Source organism: Delphinapterus leucas, chromosome 7, assembly GCF_059928025.1.
Source record: "Delphinapterus leucas isolate spDelLeu-1000000601 "Yukka" chromosome 7, BTC_Dleu_Yukka2, whole genome shotgun sequence".
Classification (NCBI taxonomy): Eukaryota; Metazoa; Chordata; class Mammalia; order Artiodactyla; family Monodontidae; genus Delphinapterus; species Delphinapterus leucas.
The window spans coordinates 1,725,022-1,749,034 of NC_143135.1; the positions used below are offsets into that span (position 1 = coordinate 1,725,022).

A 24,013-nucleotide genomic window follows, 5' to 3' on the forward strand; every position below is an offset into this window, starting at 1 on the left:
AGCAGCTGAGGGCCGAGTACGGGATGCTGGACACTGCCGGACACCTCTCCTTAAGTCCTCCCACAACTGTAGGTCACCCCCATTTGCAGGTTGAGCAACTTGCCCAGGGTCACCCTGCTGGTGGTAGGCAGCAGAGATCTGAACCCAGCAGCCTGGACCCCGAGACAGAGGGTGGCCTGGGTCAGACCCCCTCAGGCCCAGCCCTACACTGGGCACTTGCCCTAGATCCCCGAGCCAGTCAGCAGCGTGCGGACCTCAGCTTCCGAACTGTGAAGTAGCCCTGCATGGACCACCCGCCAGCCTGCTGCCACCTGCCAGGAGCTCCCAGCTCCACACAGCACCTGTGAATTGCTTTGGCACGGTGGCGACCAGGTTGGACTCCCAGACCTCACTTCTCTCCGCCCGCCCACCCTACAGAGGAGGGAGTGGAGTCCAAGGAGGCACGACCACAGAGGTGGGGCCTGCTGGGTACAGGGTCTAAGCTGCCAACCTCCCACCCATACCGGGCCCTCACCTGGGAAATGGGGGGCCTCGGGATATGGAGTGGGCACCCCCAACACCACGGATACACAGCACCGATTTATTTATAAGATCCACCCTCCCTAAAACAGGTTTTCTGACACAGGTCTCTCCCCAACTGGCAGCGCTGCAAGGGGACACCCGCCAGGGACCCTGCCCCTCAAGGGCTGCAGCATGTCCAGATCTTGGCCAGGTTCAAAAATTCCAGGAAGAGGGAGTGGGCGGGAGTAGACAATCTTTATTGGGTTCCAAATCTAAGGATTCTTTGCACAAAAAGAAGTGTTCATACTGTCAGTGTCCCTGGGCAGTTCAAGTTCATGCGTAAAAAATAGATATCTGTGTCGGCATAAAATCCTCTCCCCTTCAAACCTCCAAGTCTTGGTGCCGCAGACCCGTTCCAGTGGAAGGCCTCCGGGGACAGGGTGGCTGGGGTCCGAGGAAGCTGCCGCCCGGTTGATGTCAGGCTGGGCCGCTTCTACACTAGCCCTTGGTCAGGCTGGACGGCCGGGGAGGGTTGGCGGGATCCCCGGCTCGGTGGTGGCTTGGCCCGCGGGAACGGCGGGGACGGAAACGTGATCCATTCCAACGCGCTGGCTCCCAAGTGGTGAGCCCGCTCGCGGCCGCTAGGAGGGAAGAGGGAATAGGCACGCGCGTTAGTGCGGGATCCGGCCCGGGAGACCCCGCCCAGCCCGGCCCTGCCCCGCCCCCACCTCCCACAAGCGGAGCCGTCAGTTTCGTTTGCTCAGTGGATTTTGGAGCTCGGGTCCGTGGGTGCCTCGGTTTCGGAGTACGGCCCAGCCAGGGCGCGGGGCGGGGCGGGGCGAGCGCTCGGATCCGCAGTGAGTCAGGGATCCGCACCCCGCCGACTCATTTCTGCCACCCGGCCCGGCGCGCAATTTGCAATGCAAAGTCACTCCGCCTCCAAGCGCCCGAATCTGCCCCGGATCCGCAAGCCCTTGGGGCCTCACCCGCCCGAGGGCCGCCCCCCTCCGTCTCCCCACTCCCACTTCGGCGGCGGAGCGGCGAGGGGAAGTTTTGCAATCCCGGACAAACAAACGCTGGTCTTGCACAGGCTTGAAAAAGTTTGGGGGAAATGAAGAGTGAGCGAAATCCAGGCCATCGCCCGGGCCTGAGGCTGGGCTCCGCGGGCTCTCGGGGGCGCGAGCTGCGAGGCCGTTTGCTCCACCGCGCCCGGCAGCCCTGCCTCCGACCCTCCCTCTTCCCCGCCTCTCGGCGCTTACCTTGCTGGGACGAGAGCTCAGTAGCCCCCTAACCAGCTGGAGAAATCGAGAAGCTCGCGCTCCGCGGGGCTCAGCGCGCCCTCACAGGTGCTGTCGTCCGACGAGTAGGCGGAGCGCGGGGATCCGGGCTCCGAGCTGTGCTCGCGGCCCGGGGACGACAAGGCGCAGGAGGGCGAGGCGGCGGCGGCCCCGGGTGGCCCGTGGGGCAGTGGATGGCGCGCGGCTGGCGCCAGCAGCCCCCTGGCCAGCGCGGCGCGCACGGCATCGTGCTCGGCCAGCAGGCGCTGCAGCGCGCGAATGTACTCCACCGCCGAGCGCAGCGTCTCCACCTTGCTCAGCTTCTTGCTGGCGCCGCCCTGAGGCACGTGCTGCCGCAGCGCCTGGAATCCTAAGTTCACCAGCTTCACTCGGTTGCGCTCCCGCTCGTTGCGCCGCGCCACGGCCGCCGCGCCACTCCCGGTCTCCACCGCGCCTGGCCGCCGCCGCCGGCTGCAGCGCAGCAGCTCTGGAGACTCCGGTCGCCGCCGAGCGGCGCAGCAGCCCGAGACACCAGGCGCAGGGGGCGCGGGCCGGGGCAGCGCGCCGCTGTCCATCGCGCCCGCATCCACTCGCCCCGCGCCTCCTCCGAGTGCCTGCGCGCCGCAGGAAGGTGTGGGGCGAGGAACCGAGGGCGGAGGAACGACGGTCAAGCCTCAGCGACGATCTGGCACCGTGCTGCCAAACGACTACCCAGGGTACGTGGTGCCAGGTCGTCTGGGGTCCGGAGACAACGAGGCGCAGGAGGCCGAGAGGTGGCGGGCAGTGCGCACCGGGGAGCGTGGGGCGCTCGTGACTCGCGCGTGCTGTCGGACGCTCCCCAGGTCTTACCCGCGCGGCGCAGGCGTCTCGTTTTTAAATGTATAGATAACCCTCCTCCGCGCCGCCGCCGCCTCCTTTCCCACGCCCTCCTTCCCTTGCCTCGCCCTCCCGCCACGCTTCGTCCAACCCCTGGCGCACACAGCCTGCAAAGACCAAGCCGTGAGCGCGACCACACCCCGTCCCCCGGGCACAGTCCGCAGGTCCCCAGTGGGTCCCGGCTCCCAGCAGGTGTCCAGTGCGCCCCCCAAGATGCAGTACGCAGGTGCCGTGTGCGCACCGACCCCCAAGCTGCTGTCCGCAGGTCCCTGGTGCGACCCCTGCCACGCTCGCCTTTGGGGGTAGGGCAGGTCTAAGGCCACAGAGCACCCATCCCTGGGTCGCGTGAGACCCCGGGGAGCAGCACGCGCCGACCAACCTGCACCCGCGCCCCGCCCCCTGCGGCCGAGGGGCGGGGGCCGGGGTTTCAGCCAGTGGCGGGCCGCCCGTTTGGCCAATCGCGGCGGGCACCACCCCACGCCCGGCCCCTGGGAGGAAGCCTGTCTGCCCGGCGCGTGGCTCCCGGGAGTGTCTCTAACAAAGCTCGGCGCCTGCGCGGCCCCGCCCGGCCCCTCCCGGCGACCAGGGTGGGCGCGCACTCCCACGCGCGCCTGTTCCTGGCCGGGCGCACACCTGTTTATGACTCCACCGGGCCTTCGAGAGGGGAACGCAGCCCTCCGGGCGGGGCGGGGCGGGGCTTGAGAGGTGATGAAGACCTGGCGCGCTTGGGTAGGGCGTTCAGGTTCCTGGGGCGCTTTTCCCCAACATCCCCTCCACGCCCACTCTCTGCGGGTGGTTGCCGTGCGCCCCGGGCCTTGGGGAGCCTTGAAGCGGAGCGCCTGGAGGTTGGCACAGACCGCTTCAGACTTGCGTGGCTGTCGGCCTGCCTCTCCCCTCCGCCCTCCCCGCCGCCCCCGCAGCTTCCTCCGCTTTCCACGTTCCCCCCAAATCTTCCTCCCTTCCTGGTCCAGTTCCCTCCGGCCGCTCACCCGTCGACGTGTACCCGCCGTCGTGGCCCTTCTTCCTCACTGCCATGCCTCCAGCACCATCCACCTACCCCCGCACTGAGATTGGCCTGTGGGGGAAGGTGGTGGGGCCGCGGCCTTTCCAGCGTCTCCCAGCGGAGGTGAGGCGTCAAGAGACTTCCTCCCTGACCGATGGGGGTGCATTTTGGGGTATGAGGGGGCAGGGACTTTGGAAGTGTGCAGAATGCACCGTTACTGGGAGAGTGTTGCCCTGCCCCGCGGCCTGGGAAGGCCAGTCAAGTGGCTGTGCCCTCAGGAGGCCACACCCAGCAGGTTTTTCCCAAAAAGTGACCAGACCCTTCTGGGCCAGGACCTCTGGGAATGGAGGCCGGGGGCGGGCGGGCCCAGCTTCCCGGAGCCGACTTACTGTTCTGGGGGCGGGGGGGGGGGGCGGTGACCCAGGACCCCTCCCAAGAAGTCCGCAGGGCACACGGGCGAGGATTTACTGCCCACTTCATGGCGCCCACCGGCTCCCGTTAACCCTGTAGGATTCTCCTGGCAAGTCTGCTTGACTTTCCCGCTTTAGGAAGCTACCTGGAGGCCAGAACTTGCCAGGAGCAAGGGGCCCTGTTTGTCTTAGGAGGAAGCTGTGACTCAGAAAGGACATGGAATGTGTCCACAGTCACACCTCTGGCCAGTGGAGCAATCAGGTAGGAATCGGGTCCCTGCCTGAGTCCAGGTGGCCCGATCTTTTTCCCTTTCAGAGCGCAAGGCCTGGCTCACCTCTGCATCCTCTCTCTGGTCAGAGCCCACCCTCTCCTTCCCTGAGGGTTATTTGGCAAACCCCAGCCAGATGCTTGTCCTTCCTTCCCTGCCTGTGCCAAGGGTGTCAGGAAAAATCCCGGAGTCCTGCAAACAGGGCCCTGCCTGGACTTGCGCTGGGCCTCCAGGACCTGGACAGCCTTGGGTGCTGCCTCTCCTCCTACCCCATCTCCTGGGCTCTGGCTTTGCTCCCTCCCGCCCGTCCACAGCCTCGAAGCAGGAGGGACGTTACGGAGGCGAGTTGGATCACGCCTTGGCCCTGGGGATGAAGCCCGGGCCCCCTGCGCTCTGTCGCCAGATCCGCTGGAACCCTGCCCTGAGCCCCCTGCCCTGTGCTCCATGCCGTATGTCACCCATCACACCTGGGTGTCCATCGGAGGGCTCTGCACAGACAGAAATGTGCCCTTCTCTATGCCCACAGGACACCCGTGCCCGAGCCGTGCGTGACGCTGCTTCGCTAAGGGGACCTCACATCCAGCACAGAGGATCAGGAGACGGTGCCACTGGAGCCACAGCCATTCGGGGGTCGGGAGGTGGCCGAGGGACGGAGGAACCCACAGCGTCCAGGCCCAGCTCTGCCCCTGACACAGGGGCCCCGTAGCCCAGCGTCCTGCTGCCCAGTAGGGGTACGCCAGCCTCTGCTCCAGGGGTGACCAGGGCTGAGCACTCGTCAGCTCTGAAATCACCTCGGCCTCCATGGGACTGGGGTGCAGACCCCGGAAGCTTGGGGTGCCCCGGGGACACACAAGGTCCAGAAGGTGCTCTTCAGAGAGGCTCTGGTTCCCCTTCTTGAAGCGATGGGAGTTGTCTGGACCCTCTGGGGCCTCCCCCATGGCGGACTGGACCAGGCAGAGGCCAGGCGAGCTCCATGCCCAGGTGAGGGGGGCCAACAGCCGGCTGGCTTGGCCTGGGCTCTTCACTCTCTCGCCTGTAGCCCAGGGCCTCTGCTCACCTCCCTCTCCGCCCCCCTCCAGGGCCTTCCTCACTGGCTTCCTAATTGCCTTCTCTGGGTCAGGTCACAGGTGGCAGGCGGAGAGCCCAGTTGGGCCGGGCCGGCACCTTCTCCAGGCCCACAGGTTGTGCTGCAGCCCTCGTGCGGGAGTCCCACCTGTGCGCCCAGGTCACTTGGGAGCCCGGAGCCTTCGGAATCCAGCTGTGGAGAGGCAGGAGCCATGGGAAATGAGGTGTTTCCAGACATCAAGCTTCAGACCCACTGATGATAGGGTTCTCCAGAGAGACAGACAAACACAATACATAGGAAGAGATTTATTATGAGGAACCAGCTCACATGATCGTGAGGGCTGGGAAGCCCCACGTCTACTGTCTGCATGCTACAGATCCACAAAAGCCTATTTGCTGGTGGAATCCAGTCCAAGCCTGGAGGCCTGAGAACCTGGGGAGCTGGTGGTATAAATCCCAGTCCAGGGGCCGGAAATGATGAGGTGGGCTGTCCCAGCTCAAGCAGGTGGGCAGGAAGAGAAAAGGCAGATTCCTCCCTTCTGCATCTTTTGTCCTATTCAAGCCCTCAGTGAACTAGGTGATGCCCACCCACACTGGGAAGAGCATCTGTTGTACTGAGGCCACCAATTCTAACCCTATAACCTCATCCAGAAAGAGCTCCCCCGACACACCCAGAAATAAAATTTAATGTGAACACCCATGGCCTGGTCCAGCTGATACATAAAACTGACCAACACACATCCACCCCTTGCCACCTCATCACCTGTACCCACCTCCTTAAACCGCACCTGATCCCCAAACAAAGTCAACACGAAGATCATAATTCTGCCTCACAACTGTCCTGCCTACAACCGAAAACGCACAAACCCCTTCCTCAGAGGAGGAGGTGAAGTCTCCCCCTCTCCCCAGGGCTGACGTCCCACAGCTTAAACGCTAGGGTGTAAATTCCCAGGACTAAATGCTGTGATGCAAAGTCAGTACATCTTACGTGACATGGCAAAGGGAGAAGAGAGGAAAGAAACAAAGATCACGCACACACACACATGTAACCGAGCAGGACCCTAGGGGGGCTTCCCAGAACAGACCCCCCTCCATGTCCTCTGCTTGCCTTTTGTCTGTAGAAAAACTTTAGTCAATAATTTTAATCAGAGAAATGAGAAAATGCAGAAAGAAAACAGTCCAGCAAGACAAACTAATAATAGTTTAGCCATTAAACAAAGTCAAGGACGTTTAGTTCCTCCTTCAGGGCTACAGATCGTGTTCAGAGCCACATCCTTGAGCTGTTTTGCAGTTACTGAAACCCCCACCAGGTGGAAGAAGTTAACTCCATGCTGACCACCGGCACGTAGACCCCAGACTGGTGGGAACCAGAAGGTTGATGACGTTGACTCCTGATTACCTCACCACCAACCAATCAGAAGAATGTCCACCAGCTGATCACACACCCCACAACCCGCCTCCCTCACCCTGTCTTTAGAATCCTTTCCATGAAAGCCTTTGGGGAGTTCGGGCCTTGGAAGCACTGGCTGCCTGGACCCCTTGCTTGGCACCTGCAATAAAGGCTGCACTTTCCTTCACTACGACCCGGTGTCAATAGATTGGCTTTACTGCACATGGATGAGGAGACCCAAGTTTGGTTCCGTAACACTTATAGCAAAAGAAGGAAATAAGTACGACAATTACAGTCCTCATTTCTGTAACTGGTCTCGAGGTTGTAACTCATGTATATAACTATCCTTTCCCACCACCCACTGCCTATCCCTGTCCCTTCAGTAAGCACCTCAGCTGGTTGTGGTTCTGTACCTGGTAGCCAACCCAAACCTTCGTTCCTAAAGGGTCTGGGTCATCAGTGGTCCTGCTGGGATTGGGTTGTTGTCATGTTCCCTTGGCCTCAATCCCAGGGCACGGTAACACTAAGAGACGCCCTAAGGGATCTCCTGCGTCCTTCATGCCCTTTCTTACCTCCGGTGTGGAGGGGGCATCAGCCCAGTTTCCCCCAGGTGGTCAGGCTCAGTCACACCGGCCAGCACAGTAAGTCCCTTCTTTGCCTGATGAGACATGAGGAGCCCAAAGTGGCCAGTGAGTCTTAACTTCCAGTTCAGAGGAATCATTGCTGCATTTCCTGGTGGAGGCATCCCTCCCTCTGGAACTAAGACCTCTAAGAGCACAAAGTCTCAGGAACAGGAAGTAAAAGTTCTCCTGGTGGGTCACTAGGGTAACAGTCAGGGCTGCCACTGCCTTTTCCACCCATCGATTCCTGGACCCAGGAGTCTTGGCTGGGAAACAGTGCCATATAGTGGACACGGGCTCAGAGCATATACAACCTCCTGGAGAACCCTGCCCCAGCCCCGCAGGGTATTGCCACCTTGCTAGTGCCGTAACTGAGTCTTCAAAAGGCTGTTCCACCATTCTTTCAAGCCAGCTGCTTCAGGATGGTGGGGACATGGTGAGACCAGCGAATTCCACAGGCAGGGGCCCCTGCCACTCTCCCTTTGCTGCGAAGAGGGTTCCCTGATCAGAAGCAGTGCTGTGTGGAATACCAGGAGGGTGGATAAGGCATTCTGTAAGTCCACGGATGGTAGTTTTGGCCCAAGTATTGCATGCAAAGAAGGCAAATCCATACCCAGAGTAAGTGACTCTTCCAGTAAGAACAAAACACTGCCCCTTCCATGATGGAAGCAGTCCTGTCCTGTCACCGAACCAAACTTGGGTCCCCTCGCCTGCCCACAGTAAAGCCAATCTGCTGACACCAGGCTGTGGTGAAGGGAAGTGCAGCCTTTATTGCAGGAGCCAAGCAAGGAGTCCAGGTAGCTAGAGCTTAAAAGGCCCAAACTCCCCAGAAACTTTCAGGAGAAGGATTTTTAAAGGTTTCTAAAGACAGGGTGAGGGAGGAGAGGTTGTGGGGTGTGTAATCAGCTCGTGGACGCTCTTCTGATTGGTTGGTGGTGAGGTAACAAGGAGTCAACATCACCAGCCTTCTGGTTCCAGCTGGTCTGGGGTCTACGCGCTCGTGGACATCATAGAGTTAACTTCTTCCACCTGGTGGGGGTTTCAGTATCCGCAAAACAGCTCAAGGACACGGCTCAGAACATGATCCACAGCCCTGGAGGAGGAGCTAAAGTCCTTGACTTTGTTCAGTGGCTAAACTATTATTATTTTTTCTTATCTGACTGTTTTCCTTTCTTACTGCATTTTCTCACTTCTCTGATTAAATCTACTCCTTGGAACTAGGGGAAGGTCTAGGAGGCTAAAGTTTGTCTACAGAGAAGAGGCAGGTGAAGGACACGGTGTCGGGTGGGGTGGGTGGGTCTCTTCTGGGAAGACGCCATAAGGTCCTGCTCGGTTACACTCTGGTGTAATTAACCAGCCACCAGGTAGCTGGCTGGTCACCCCGGGGGATGGTCCCATATCGGGGGTTCAGTGTTGATCTCTGCTGCTGACAGGCTGGATACTCAGCCTTGGTGGGTGGAGCCCGTGTTGCTGGGCCCTTGTGCCGCCTCCGTCCCTGCCACCAGGGCCGCTTTGCTGATAAGCCTGCCGGGCAGTGACGGAGTGGCTGGGAAGGAGGCTGACCAGGATCCACAGGACAGTTCTCCTGTCCACTCTATTATTAAAATCTTCTGCTGAGGTCACCCTTTGGCGAGCATTCACATGGGACACGAATATTTTCAGGGTTCTTGCCAAATCTCCTTGTCACCAATTTTCGAATCATGTTAATTCTAAGTCCCTGACCACCCAGCCAAACCACTGGCCACAGCCCATGGGTCTGGTTATCATCACTCAGGCCATTTCTCCTTCCAGTCAAGGTGCAGGACCAGGTGCACTGCCTGAAGCTCTGCCCACTGGATCGCCCTTCACCGAGTCCTTGAGGGATGTCCCACCACTGGTGGGTGGAGCCTGCATATCAATCAGGACCACTTATAACTAGACCTAGTCACCTCTTCCTCTGTCAGTGGATCCTAGGAAACACCCCTGAGGGCGTAAGTTAAGGCTGGGAGAGAGAAGGCCGTGTAGCGGGGGTGAGGGCTGTGGGCATCTGGGCCACTTCCTCAGGGAACCTACTTGTGCCTTCAGGGCCTGCTCGGGCAGGCTCGCCTCTGTGCCACTTCCATTGGATGGTGGAGTGTTTTTTTCTCTACATGCCCAGCTTTGTAGCTCAGTGGGTGAGGTAAAGATAACACCCAGTTCATGATGGGCAGGTCATATGGTAACTCGGGGGCCCACGGCTAAGTGTTCAGTCTCTGCTAAGGCTAGTGGCAGGCCTGGAGCTGTTTCTCAAGAGCAGAGTAGTTATCTGGGTGGATGGCAGGGTCTTGCTCCAAAATCCTAAGGGCTTGCCCTATGATTCACCTCTAGGGACTGCCAAAGACTCAAAGAGCATCCCTCTCTGCCCTGACACTTCAGGCGCCACTGGATCTGCCGGATCATGTGGCCCCAGGGTAGCACAGCCTGGACCCAGTGCAGAGCCTTCTCCTGCGTGGGCCCCACCCCAAACGAGCAGTTGTCCAGGTCAATCAGTCAAGGGGCTGGAGTAACACACCCAAATGAGGACTAGGCTGTCTCCAGAACCCAAAAAGTCCCATTGGTGTTGGCCCCATTTTTTGGTTGCAGGAGGGGCCAGATGCAACAATCCATCCTTCACCTTAGAAGGGATATCTTGCCGCTTTACTGGACCCCCTAGAAATTTCACTGAGATAGAAGGCCCCTGAATTTGTGTGTGTGTGTGTGTGTGTGTGGTACGCGGCCGCTCACTCTTGTGGCCTCTCCGGTTGCGGAGCACAGGCTCCAGATGCGCAGTTTCAGCGGCCATGGCTCACGGGCCCAGCCGCTCCGCGGCATGTGGGATCTTCCCGGACCGGGGCACAAACCCGCGTCCCCTGCATCGGCAGGCGGACTCTCAACCACTGCGCCACCACGGAAGCCCCCAGGCCCCTGAATTTTTGTTGAATTTATTTCCTACCCTCTGACATGCAAATGTCATACCAATAAGTCTGGAGTAGTAGCTGCTTCTTGCTCAATAGGTCCAATCGGTATAATGTCATCAATGAAGTGGACCAGTGTGGTGTCTTGTGGAAGGGAAAGGTGACCAAGATCGCTGTGAACTCAATTGTGACCCAGGGCTGGAGATCTGACTTACCCCTGGGGTAGGACAGTGGAGTGTACTGCTGGCCTTGCCAGGTAAAAGGAAACATTCTGCTGGACTTCATGGACAGGGATGGAGAAAAAGGCATCTGTCAAATCAAAAGTTGCATGCTGGGTACCAGGGGATGTGTGAATTTGCTCGAGCAATGAAACCACATCTGGTACAGCAGCTACAGTTGGAGTCACCACTTCATTAAGCTTATGAGAATCCACTGTCACTCTCCAAGACCCACCTGTCTTCTGCACAGGCCAAATAGAATGGGGTTGTGGTGGGATCACCGCCCCTTCACCCTTCAAGTCCTAGATGGAGGCACTGATCTCTGCAATCCAATCAGAAACGCTGGTTGCTTCACCATCTTCCTTGGTAGAGGCAGTTCTAGTGGCTTCCACTTGGCCTTTCCCACCATTAACAGCCCTCACTCCGTGGGTCAGGGAACCAATGTGTGGATTCTGCCAGCTGCTGAAGATTTCTATTCCAGTTATGCCTTCTAGTGGGACCGCTGTGGATGGACCTGAGCTGGAGCTGCCCTGACCCCCTGACCCCCTGACCTCCAGGGGCCCCTGTCTGACTGGGGGACCACGGGGAATTTTGGGGTGTCCTGGAATTGGTGTCAGTTCAGAGCCAGTGTCCAGGAGTCCCTGGAAAGCCTCATTATTTCCCCTTCCCCAGAGCACAGTCGCCCTGTAAGTGTCTGCAGGTCCTCTGGGCAAGGCTGGGAGAAAGACTGACAGCATCCATTTCCAAGGGTGTCCTGGGTCCTTCCTCAAGGGGACCCCGCCTCCCTTTCCTTCAAGCGTTCTGGGGCTGAAAACTGGCTCACGTCTGGGGATTGACTGAGTGACCACGACCCTCTGATCTTACAATTCGGGATAGACATTTGTTCACTGGACCTAGGACTTCTCCCTTATCCAGATGCGGTGAGAATCCAGCAGGCTTCCTGCTCAGTTCACATCTAGGAAAACCAGGGTCAACCAGCCAAGGCCACGGGTCAGCACGAGTCTGACTATTCTGACCTCTGCCTCTGCTCTGCCGTCCGTGCCGGTCACCATGCCCACCTCACCTTTGGCAGTGAGTGCCCCCACTTAGCCCCTGCACCCTGGGATCCAGGGACCCCACTCGCTTAGGTTTCCTAGTTGGGTGACTGCAGCTCCCACTGTGAGGTCTGGACAGCAGAGAACGGAGCCCTCTAAGGATGCGGTCTGAGGGGGTGCTGGGGCTCTCCATGGACGTACTCCCCGCAGTCGTGGTGAGAGGGTCTTCCGGACCCTCCCGGGAGGGCGGGCATATCTTACACAACAAATCCACTCTGACATCCTATATCCCTGAGCCTTTGACCAAGGGAGGTAGGCCATCTCCAGTTCACCCGTTATGGGCCATCTTTTGGTCCCTGTTTCAGCCAAGCCGCTAAACCAACTGTAAGAGCCCTCCCTCACCCGCAGAGCTGCAACATGAGATCCAGAATCCGTGCTCAGAGGGCTCATGTCAATAAATTCGGTCCGGCAAACTTCATCTTCCTTCCTCCCGTATCCCATACCTTCAGTTTCCATCTCACACATTCCCTTGGCTTTTGTCTGTATAAATTAGAAAACTCAACTCGCTCTTCTGGAACGCAGCACACCTTGTCATGAGTCACACTTTGTACATCACCTTTGAGGACCTGCTGGGACTTGAGTCTAGTTATGGGTCTAGAAGTAAAGGGGTGGTGAGGGTGGGTCCTGAGGAGAAGCAGCAGAGTCTTCCATGGCAACCGCCTCTGGGGGGCTGTTAGCATCTCCCCAGGCAATGCACAGTTAACCCCTCCAAATGGAGGTGGGAAGGCTCCCTACCCATTAGGAGTGGGGAGACCTCTTCCACTGGCAAAGGGGACTCATCAGAATTTAAGGGCTCAGTATCCCCCGCTCCTTCAGGGTCTTCCCACACATCCTCACCCCAACACACAGTCTTCCAGTCCTTCTGCTTTCACCGTAGACACCCTGCGAGACTGGGAGTTCACTTTACGTTGTGAGTCAGGATGAGATTCTGCATTTGGTTGTCAGTAATCTCAGCCTTGCCGTGGTAGGAGATAAGGCTTTCCTTGGCCACACACAGAAGTGCTTTTAGGTTATTTATGGGGCACTTGAGCTGGGAGTTCACAACCCTGAACTCACCCTTTTCTTAAACCACTTTGTCCAGCAAAAACCAGGAGCCACCAGCCAATGTCATATTCTTCAGTTTTCCAAAGATGTTCAAAAGTATCTATACAGAGTAAGGCAGCCCCTGGCTTCACGTAAGTGCATTATGGGGAGGGTGCAGATACCGTGGGCATCTCTCTTGCCAGATCCCGCCATGGACTGTCAGTGCTTTCTCTCCGGCTGGAAATAGAGTCATTGGCTTCTTTAAATCCCATCGAATTAGAAAGCTGATTCCAGGAACCCGGAACCAACTCAGAAAATTCATTCTTAACATTCTTTACCCTCTGGAACCATGCTCACTGCCAAAATCTGTGTTAGTTGGGGTTCTCCGGAGAAAGAGAACCAATAAGAGATAGAGATTTGTCTTGGTAACTTGGCTCATGCAATTATGGGGGCTGAGAAGTCCCACCATCTGCCGTCTGCAAGAGGGCCACCCAGGAAAGCTGGTGATGCAATTCAGTCCAAGTCCAGGGACCTTGGACCGCCAAGGACAGAAGGTCAATGTCCAGCTCGAGCAACCAGGCAGGAAGCAGAGAATTCCTCCTTCCTCCACCGTGTGTTCTATCGGGCCTCGCTGGATTCACCATCCACACGGGGAGACCACCTGCTCTACTGCATCCATGATTCAATGCTAATCTCACCTGGAAACCTCCTCCCAGACACCCCAGAATCGTGTTTAACCTGGGCACCTGGTGGTCAGTCACGTCAGCTCAAAATTAACTATCCCAGCTGAAAGAACAGATTCAAAGCCTGCTCTGGAGAGAAGAGCCTGGGGTCCCCACGTGGAAGGGGTGTTGCTAGGCCTTTCCCACCTCCAGGGCTGTGAAGTCCCCATGGGAACACATGTTGGAAGAGCCCCAGGCCTCCCAGGAGAAATAGAATGTGAACCTTAAATGTAACTGAATTATTTAATAGCCATGTTAAAAAAAAAAAAAACTAACTAAAAAGGAACAAAAGAAATGCATTTTCATGATATATCCAAAGTAATAGCATTTCAACATGTAATTGATATAGAAATCATTAAGGAGATAGATAGTTCACAATTTCTTTTCATACTAAGTTTCTGAAATCAGATGTGTATTTTTTTATACTCACAGCACATCTCAATTAGGACTGGCCATTTCAAATGCTGAAAAGCCATGTGTGGCTCGTGATTACCACGTTGGGCCACACAGATCTGGACAGAGGGATCATCATGCCTCATTGTAAGACTACATTTTCTGCTCTGTATTTGGTGCCTTGACATCCTGGGGCTGCGGGGACCCTGAAGAGCCTGCCCTTTCCAGGACTGGCCAATTCCTAGAGGTAAAGGCCAGGCTGCAGTGCTCCTTTCATAAGCAAACCACCCCCTGCAGAGATCACCCCCACCACCTCCTCCACTGGCCTCTCACGCTCAGGACTGCCATCCCCTGCCCTCGTCCTCCCAGATCAGGTGCCAGAAAGCCAGGGACAGACCCTGTGCCCCAGAGCCCCTTGAAATGATTAAAACCAGCCAATGCTAAGCTTGTTCACCCAGCCTTGCCTCTTCCTTCCCACAGAAACCACGATAAAGGTTCCTGCCCACGTTTCCCCCCTTCCCCATTCTCCTTCTGCCTCCTGACCCAGCCCAGTGCATCCCATCACCTGCCCCCTCCTCTCGGAAACTGTAACTGTCTTTTCAATGGCATTCGTCTTCTGCTCTGTTGGTCTTGCTGTACCTGAATAATAACAAAACCTACATTTTAAAACACCCGTTGCCTCACATGACAGACAAGCAAACTGAGGCCTCTTGCCAAAGGCAGACCAGCCAGTGGGAGAAGAGACTCAGCCATCCCATTGCTGAGTCCCTTTGATTTGGCCTCCTAAACATCCCACCACCCCCCTGAAGCTGAGAGGGCTCCTATAGGTGTGACCCTGAAGACCGGTCAAGCCCGCTTGGAAAGCAGCCACCCAGCCCACCGGTAGGGGAGAGGTCTCCCCTCCACCAAGTCCACCTCGTGCTTCCATGAACAGAAAGCCAGGTGGATATTAGACCAAGAGGAAAGTGCAATGCAGTCATGACAAGACAAATCCCTCAGGCCACACTTTCTAACCACAGTGCAGTAAAGCTAGAAAGAAAACATCCCAAGTATAGTCACTAGCAGGGCAAAACAAAAAGAGAAAAAGCCTCTAAATAAATCTCAGCATAAAGAAGAAATCAAAACAGCAAAGCATAGGGATTTCCGTGGTGGTCCAGTGGGTAAAACTCCGAGCTCCCCATACAGTGGGCCCAGGTTCGATCGCTGGTCAGGGAACTAGATCCCCCATGCATGCCGCAACTAAGAGTCTGCATGCCGCAACCAAGAAGTCTGCACGCCACAGCTAAAGATCCCGCATGCTGCAACGAAGATCCTACATGCTGCAACTAAGACCCAGCACAGCCAAAATTAACAAATAAATAATAAAATATTTAAAAATCCCAGCAAGCATAGGTTTTTTGAAAATAGTCACGAGAACAATTTCTAATATCCCCAGAACAATCATATAGCTTTTGGTGGATTTCCTAGAAAACCAGAGAGATTGGGTGAGAATGGACAAAGCATTCAACTCAGGAACATCAAGAAAAGACATAGAAATATATGATATCTAAAATTAAGCATAAAGAGAAAAGAGATTTGTTTACAACTATAAAGTGCACCAGAGAGCATTGGACAACTCCAAGTGGTCTAATACACAAGTAATTGAAGTCCCTGAATAAAAGGAGGTAAAGGAGGGGACAGAAAGATGGCTAAAACTTTTCCAAATTTCATGAAAATGACAAACCCACAAATCCAAGAAGCCCAACAAACCCTAAAAACAAGGAACATAAAGAAAACAACACTAAGACAAAACTTAACCAATGGTTCAAAATTATAGTAAAGAAAAAATAAATTTTAAGCAGCCAGAGGAAAAAGACACATTACATATGTACAGAGGAATAAGGTATGTACAAATGTATTAAAATAAGGACAATACAGATTTCTCATCAGTAACAATGCAAGGAAAAGACAGTGAAGCATAACTTTTAAAGTACTGAGAGAAAAAAATCTGTCAACGTAGGATTCTATACCCAGTGAAAGTATCTTGCAAAAGCTAAGAGATATAGGGCTTCCCTGGTGGTGCAGTGGTTGAGAGTCTGCCTGCCGCTGCAGGGGACACGGGTTCGTGCCCCGGTCTGGGAAGATCCCACATGCCGCAGAGTGGCTGGGCCCGTGAGCCATGGCTGCTGAGCCTACGCATCCGGAGCCTGTGCTCCGCAATGGGAGAGGCCACAACAGCGAGAGGCCCGTGTACCGCAAAAAAAAAAAAAAAGAAAGCTAAGAGATATAAAGATTTTTTTTCAGGCATTCAGAATCTGAAAGAATTCATCACCAGCAGACCTGCACTACAAAAATATTAAAGAAGGTCTTTCAGGAAGAAGGAAAATTATATGAGATGGAATTATAGATGTACAAAAAAGAATGAAGAGGACGAGAAATGGTAACTGTATGAGTAAATATATTTAAATTGTTGTTGTTGCTTAAATATTTTAAAAAGATAAGCCATTGTTTAAACAAAAATAATAACAACTTAGTGTGGGGTTGTGAGCATGTGTAGAAGTAAATTGCATGACAATAATAGTACAAAGACCAGGAGGGAGGAATGAAAGTAACTTTTGTAAAGTTCTTATACTACGTGTGAAGTTGTGTAATATCACTTGAAGGTAGACTATAAATTTAAGATGTGAACTACAAACCCCAAAGCAACTACCAAAATAAGAAAACTAAGGGCTATAGTTAATAAGCCAATTAGGGAACTAATGGGGTCATTAAAAATTACAATACTCAATTAACTTTTTAAATCCAGAAAAAAAAATAAAAAGGAGCAAAGAGAAGATGGGTAAATAGGAAACAAAGAGTAAGATGACAGACCTAACCAAATCAATAATCACATTAAATGTAAATGGTCTAAATACACCAAGTAAAAGGCAGATACTGTCATATTGGACAAAATAGCAAGATCTAACTCTATGCTGCCTTTTAGAAACACACGTCAAATATAAAGACACAAATATGTTAAAAGTAAGACAATACTCTGACAGGCAGTAGCTAAGGAAGCCCCGATCATCCTGGTAGTCACATCCAAGACTGAGTCTAAGGTGAGATGAGTGAGGCACTTGCCTCAGTCAGTAAATTTAAGAATGCACCCTCTCCGATAAACTCATCAATCAAGATAAATAATATCTTAATGCAGTATTTTTTAAATACAAATTTATGTAAAAATATTCCATGAAAACCAAAATATAAGTTTTAAATACAGGATTAATAATGGTACCATGCCATGCCAAGCCCTACTGGGGTCTGAGGCAAAAGGAAAAAATTAGCCCTGTGGGAATCCTTGACCCAGAGGCACCCAGCTAAATCACCAGTTTTCTGGCCCACAGAAAACTGTAAGATAAAATATTTTTTATTGTTTTAAGCCACTAACTTTTGGGGTATTTGTTATGGAACAATAAATAATTAGTACAGATTTCAAAAGCTATTCTGTGTCAAAACTAATCAAAAGAAATCTAGAGTCACATACGTTAAGAAAAAAGAAAGACCTCAAAAAAAAATTCTAACATTACACCTCAAGGAACTAGAAAAAGAAAAACTAAGCCCAAAGTTAGCAAAAGGAATGGAATAGTAAAGATTAGAGCAGAAGTAAATGAAATAGAGAATAGGAAAACAGTAGAAAAGATTAACAAAACTAAGCGTTTGTTCTTTGAAAACATAAAGAAATTGACAAAACTTTAGCTAGATTAACAAAGAAAAAAAGAGAAAGAATTCAAATAAATAAAATTATAAACGAAAGAGGAGACACTACAGCTAATACCACAGCAATACAAAGGATCATAAGAGACTACTATGAACAGTTATTCACCAACAAATTGGAAAACCTAGAATAAATGGATAAATTCCTAGAAACATTCAACCTACTGAGACTAAATCATGAAGAAATGGAAAATCTTAACAGACAAGTGAGTAAGGAGATTGAATCAAAAACCTCTCAACAGAGGACCAGATGGTTTCACTGATGGATTCTACTAAACTTTTAAAGAAAAATTAATGCCAATACTTCTCAAATTCTTCCAAAATTGAAGAGGAGAGAATACTCCCAAACTCATTTTACAAGATCAACCTTACTCTGTCACCAAAGCCAGATAAGAACACTACAAGAAAAGAAAACTACAGACCAATATCCCTGATGAATATACAGACAAAAATTCTCAACAAAATACTAGCAAACCAAATTCAACAGCACATTAAAAAGATTATACGCTATGATCAAGTGGGATTCATCCCTGGGATGCAAGGATGGCTCAACATACACAAATCAATCAATGTGATACACCATATTAATAGAATGAAAGATAAAAATCATATGCTCATCTCAATAGATGCAGAAAAAGCACTTGACAAAATGCAAAATCTTTCCATGATAAAAACTCTTAACTAAGTAGGTATAGAAGGAACAAACCTCAAAATAATAGAGACCATATATGACAAGCCCATGGCTAACATCATATTCAATGGTGAAAAGCTGAGAGCTTTTCCTCTAAGATCAGGAAAAAGACAAGTGTGTTCACTGTTGCCACTCCTATTCAACAAAGCACTGAAAGTCCTAGCCAGAGCAATCGGGCAAGAAAAAGAAATAAAGGACATCCAAATCAGAAAGGAAGAAGTAAAACTGTCTCTTTTTGAAGATGACATGATCTTATATATAGAAAATCCTAAAGATTCCACAAAAAAAAGAAAGAAAAAAACCTATTACTACTAATCAACACATTCAGTAAAATTGAAGGATACAAAGTCAACAGACAAAAATCAGTATGTTTCTACACACAAATAACAAACTATCTGAAAAAGAAATGAAGCAAACAATCCCATTTACAATAGCATCAAAAACAAGAAAATACTTAGCAATAAGTTTAGCCAAAGACTTGTACAGTGAAAACTATAAGACATTAATGAAAAAAATTGAATAAGACACAAATAAATGGAAAGCTATCCCATGTTCATGTATAGGAAAAATTAATATTGTGAAAATGTCTATACTACCCAAAGCCATCTATAGATTCTATGCAATCCCTATCAAAATTCTGATGACATTTTAACAGAAGTAGAAAAAAATCCTAAAATTCTTAGGGAACCACAAAAGATCCTGAATAGCCAAAGCAATCTTGAGAATGGAGGTATCACACTTCCTGGTTTCAAACTATACTACAAAGCTATAGTAATTAAAACAGTATGGTATTAGCATAAAAATGGGCACAATGACTAATGAAACAGAATCAAGAGCCCCAAATAAACTCACGTGTATATGTAATATTTAACAAAGGAGCCAAGAATGCTCAGTGGAGAAAAGATAATCTCTTCAATAAATGGGGTTGAGAAAACTGGACAGCCACATGCAAAAGAATGAAACTGGAACCCTACTTAATATCATTCACAAAAATTAACTCAAAATGGATTAAAGACTTATATGTAAGATTTGAAACCATAAAACTCCTAGAAGAAGACAAAGGTGGTTATCTCCTTAATACTGGCCTTCAAAATGATTTTTTGGGAATTACCCCAAAATCATAAGCAACAAAAGGAAAAGTAAACAAGTGAGACCACATCAAACTAAATGGCTTCTGCACAGCAAAAGAAACAATCAACAAAATGAAAAGACAACCTACAGAATGGGAGAAAATATTTGCAAACCATATATCTGGTAAGGGGTTAACATACAAAAGATATAAAGAACTCATAAAACTCAATAGCAGAAAACCCCCAAACAATCCAATTAAAAAATGGGCCAAGGGCCTGCATAGACATCTTTCCAAGGAAGACATACAGATGGCCAGCAGATGTTGAAAAGATGCTCAACATCGCTAATCATCAGGGAAATGCAAATCAAAACCATAATGAGATACGACCTCACACATGTTAGAATGGCTATCACCAAAAAGACAAGAGATAGCGAATTCTGGTGAATATGTGGAAAAAAGGGAGCCCTTGTTCATTGTTGGTGGGATTGTAAATTGGTACAGCCACTGTGGAAAACAGTATGGAGGCTCCTCAAGAAATTAAAAATAGATTTACTATATGATCCAGCAATCCCATTTCTGGGTATATATATCTGAAGGAAATAAAATCACTCTCTTGAAGAGATATCTGTACCCCCATGTTCATCGCAGCATTATTTACAATAACCAAGACGTGGAAACTGCCTAAGTGTCTATCAGTGAATGAATGGATAAAGAAGATGTGGTATATTACTAGAATTAATGGAATATTATTCAGCCGTGAAAAAGAAGGAGATCCTGCCATTTGCAATGTAGATGGAACTTGAGGGCATTATATTAAGTGAAACAAGTCAGGCAGAGAAAGAGTAATACTGTATAATATTATTTATAAGAGGAATCTAAAGGAACCAAACTCATGAAAACAGAGTTGAATGGCTGTTGTCAGAGGCTGGGGGTTGGGGAAAATGGAAAGATGTTGGTTAGAGGAAACAGAATAAGTTCTGGGGAGCTAATGTACAGCATGATGACTGAACTTAACAAGACTGTACTATACACTTGAAAGCTGTTAAGAGAGTAGGTCTTAAAAGTTCTCACCACAAAAATGGTAAATATGTGAGTTGATGGATGAATTAACTAACCTGATCATGGTAATTATTTTGCAGCATATAAGGATATCAAGTCACCATGTGCACCTAAACTTACCCAATGTTATATGTCAATTATATCTCAGTGAAGCTGGGGATAAAAGAAGAAAGAAAGCTGGAGTAGCTATTTTAATATCAGAAAAAGTATATTTCAGAGTAAAGAATATTACCAGGAATAAAGAAGTTCATTTCACAATAACTAAGGGGTCAGTTAAGAAGATAAGAATCCTAAATGTTAATGCATTAAGGAAAACCTGATTGATCCACAGGGGAAACAGATAAATCTGCTATTATAGTTGGAGACTTCAATACTCCTCCCTTCGTACCTGGTAGAACATATAGACAGAAAATCCAAAAAATATAGAAAAGGTAAATAACACTATCAACCAACTTGACCTAATTGACATTGATAGAAAATTCCACCCAATAACAGAAAAATATACGTTCTATTAAAATGCACATGAAACAGTTACCAAATTAAGCTATCTTATGGGCCATAAAACAAGTCTCGAAAAACGTAAAAGGATTCAAGTTATACAAAGATACTTGCTAGCCATAATAGAATTACATTGCACTAATAATTAGACTAATAATATATCTTATTATATCTGGAAAATCTCCAAACACTTGGAAGTAAAAAATAGATCTAAATAGTCCATGATTCAAAAATAAATCAAAAGAGAAATTAGACAGTACTTCGAACTGAATAAAAGTATAAACATAATACTTCAAAATTTGTGGAATGCAGTACTTAGAGGAAAATTTTAAATGCCAACATGTATTAAAGCTGAATAAAGGCCTCAAATCCCCGACTTCAGCTTCCTTAAGTAATTAGAAAAAGAAGAGCAAAGTTAGCACAACATAAGTAAAACAAATGTAAAAACAAGAATCACAGCAGAATCAGTGAAACTGAAAACAGAAAACAATAGAGAAATCAGTGAAATCAAAAGCTGGCTCTTTGTAAAATTCACTGAAATCAATAGAAGCCAACATGACCACGAAAAAAAGAGAAGACGCTAGCTACCAATGTCAGGAATGAGTGAACTGACATCAATACAGATTCTATAGGTATTTTTAAAATAATAGAGAATGTTATGAATTTTATGCTAACAAACTCATCAGTGTAGGTGAAATAGACAAACTCCTTAAAAGACACAAACTTCCAAAACTCATTCAAGAAGAAATAACCAAAATAGCCTCATATCTATTTAGTAAATTAACTTTGTAGTAAAAAGCAAACATCAAAAAAACTTCCTATTTTTTTTTCCTCCAGGCCTAGATAGAATAACTGGTGAATTTTTTCAAATATTTAAGGAAGAAATAAAACCAATTCTACCTAAACTCATCAAGAATAATTAAAAAGGATGAAATACTTCCCAACTCATTCTATGAGATCAGCATTATACTGATACCAAAGCCAGACAAACACAACACAAGGAAAGAAAACTACAGATATTCCTCAGGAACATACGGGCAAAAATTCTAAAGAAAAGCTTAAGCAAGTCAAATCCAACCATACAAGTGGGGTTTATTCTAGAAATGCAAGTTCGTTCAACATTTTTAAAAATCAACTCAATTAATTGACCATATTAAGTTTTAAAATAAAAACCATATCATTATTTCAATAGATGCAGAAAAAGCATTTGACAAAATCCAATAGCCATTCATAATTTTAAAAATCCCAGCAAACTAGGAATCAAAGGAGACTTTCTCAGCCTAATAAAGGGCCTCAAACTTAATGGTGGAAAACTGGCTGATTTCTCTGTAAGATCAGGAACAAGACAAGGGTGTCTCTTTTCAAGACGTCTAGCTAACATTGCTCTGGAAGTTTTAGCCAGTGCAATATGGCAAGAAAAAGAAACCAAAGGCACTCAGATTGGAAAATAAGAGCAAAATGTTCTTATTCATAGAAAACATGATCATCTACGAAGGAAATCTGACCAAATCTGCAAAAGCATTACTCTAATTAAAGTGAGTTAGCGAGGTTGCAAAACACAAGACCAATACAGAAAATCAGTTGTATTTCTATGCACCAGCAAAAAACAACTGGAAAAAGAGCTTTAAAGTGCCCTTTATAATAACATCAAAAATATTAAATACTGGGATTCCCTGGTGGCGCAGTGGTTGAGAGTCCACCTACCGATGCAGGGGACACGGGTTCGTGCCCCGGTCCGGGAGGATACCACATGCTGCGAAGCGGCTGGGCCTGTGAGCCATGGCCGCTGAGCCTGCGCGTCCGGAGCCTGTGCTCCGCAATGGGAGAGGCCACAACAGTGAGAGGCCCGTGTACCCACCCCCCAAAACATTAAATACTTAGGTATAAATATGGCAAAAGATGTGCAAAACCTGTACACTGAAAACTACAGAACGTTGGTGAGAGAAACTAAAGACCTAATAGATGGAGAGATACGCTATGTTCATGCATTGGAAGACCCAATAGTAAGATACTAATTTTCCCAAAGCTGATCTAAGATTCAACGCAATCTCAATCAAAATCCCAGAAGACTTTTTTGTAGAAATTGACAAACTGACTTTTAAAATCCAGGTGTTCTTTATGACTCATATAAATTTATTTCATGCCTCAATTGATATATTATTTTATCTGTGAACGTTTGGAAGTTATCAGGTTAGGATGGAACATATCATAATTTTTACCATTAAATTAACGAAAAATTTTTTCATTTAATGGCTTTTCACATCCCAGAAGGGCTCTCACAAACAAATTAATAGTTTTAAGCATGGAATCAATGTATACAAGAGTCTGTCTCCAAGCTCTCTACTCCCTATCTTTAGTCTAACTTTGTCCTGGTGACAATCCCATGCGGTTTGGGGTTTCGTATTAGGCTCCGCCAGGTGCCTTAATATCAGACAGGGCAAGACCTTCTTTCTTGTCCTTTTTATTCAAAACTGATCTGCCTATTCATGGACTTGTATGCTTCGATATCAGCATTAGGGTAAGTGACTTGGGCATTTCAGACCCCTAGCTGAGATGTGAATTGGGGTGGCACTGGATATCTGGGTTAATTTTGGGAGGTTTGACGTCTTTGTCATATTAAGGCATTCCTACATGAAAAGTCTGTCTGTGCACTCCCAATGACCTCTACCAGGGTCCTTATTTGAGTCTAGAATGTATCACAGGGAGACCTGGCATATTTCTGCTCCACAAACTCCTGGATGCTCTCAGTTTTGTTACGGTTATGGGTGGTGTCTTGTATGTTGTATTTTCTCGTTGGTGATTGCAGGGATGGAGAGAAGATACTCGGTCTCTCCCACTTTCATATCTCTTACAGATCTCCCAGGATTTATTTATCTACTGTTTGAAAACTTTGTTGGCAAAGTGGATGTTACTGTGGCAAATATTGTAAATATTCTGAAGCTTAGTGCCTCTGAAAGTGTTTTTATTCTGCCTTCACATTTAAATAATAATGATACCCTGGAAAGTCCGCTGTGCAAAGTTATTCATCCTCTGTGCTTTCCGAATGTAACTTTTTCTCCTTGTATCCAGTGCTGCCCTTGAGAAGAATGATGTGACTCTCATCCTTTCAGGCAGTCTGTGGGTTACTCTAGAACAGTCTAGAACTGTGGTCTTTGTAAGTGGCACGATGATGGGTCCGGTTTCTTCCT

General features: G+C 49.2%; 1 protein-coding gene, 1 long non-coding RNA gene and 3 pseudogenes across 4 annotated transcripts; 1 reads left to right on the forward strand and 4 right to left on the reverse strand.

Moving 5' to 3' along the window:
• Nucleotides 1–737: 737 nt before the first annotated feature.
• ASCL2 (achaete-scute family bHLH transcription factor 2) lies at nt 738–2,734 on the reverse strand. 2 transcript variants are annotated; one of them, XR_002647073.3, is made up of 2 exons: nt 1,230–2,734; nt 738–1,142 (listed from the first exon to the last, which is right to left on the reverse strand). XR_002647073.3 is itself a non-coding variant. In XM_022591058.3 (2 exons), exon 1 carries the CDS (start codon nt 2,351–2,353, stop codon nt 1,778–1,780), a length of 576 nt encoding a protein of 191 aa, XP_022446766.1. In that variant the 5' UTR covers nt 2,354–2,730; the 3' UTR covers nt 738–1,142; nt 1,761–1,777. The 2 variants fall into 2 exon arrangements, 1 of the variants encoding a protein (XP_022446766.1); XM_022591058.3 differs by having other exon boundaries at nt 1,761–2,730.
• On the forward strand, nt 2,337–6,984 carry LOC115803576 (uncharacterized). 2 transcript variants are annotated; one of them, XR_004024309.2, is made up of 3 exons: nt 2,337–2,494; nt 4,863–5,317; nt 5,457–6,984. It is a non-coding gene; the product is annotated as an uncharacterized LOC115803576 (long non-coding RNA). The 2 variants fall into 2 exon arrangements; XR_016393718.1 differs by having other exon boundaries at nt 4,863–6,984.
• A 96-nt stretch (nt 6,985–7,080) lies between these two features.
• On the reverse strand, nt 7,081–8,730 carry LOC149748657 (uncharacterized; annotated as a pseudogene).
• A 637-nt stretch (nt 8,731–9,367) lies between these two features.
• On the reverse strand, nt 9,368–10,337 carry LOC149748658 (uncharacterized; annotated as a pseudogene).
• Nucleotides 10,310–12,176, reverse strand: LOC149748659 (uncharacterized; annotated as a pseudogene).
• Nucleotides 12,177–24,013: the final 11,837 nt, after the last annotated feature.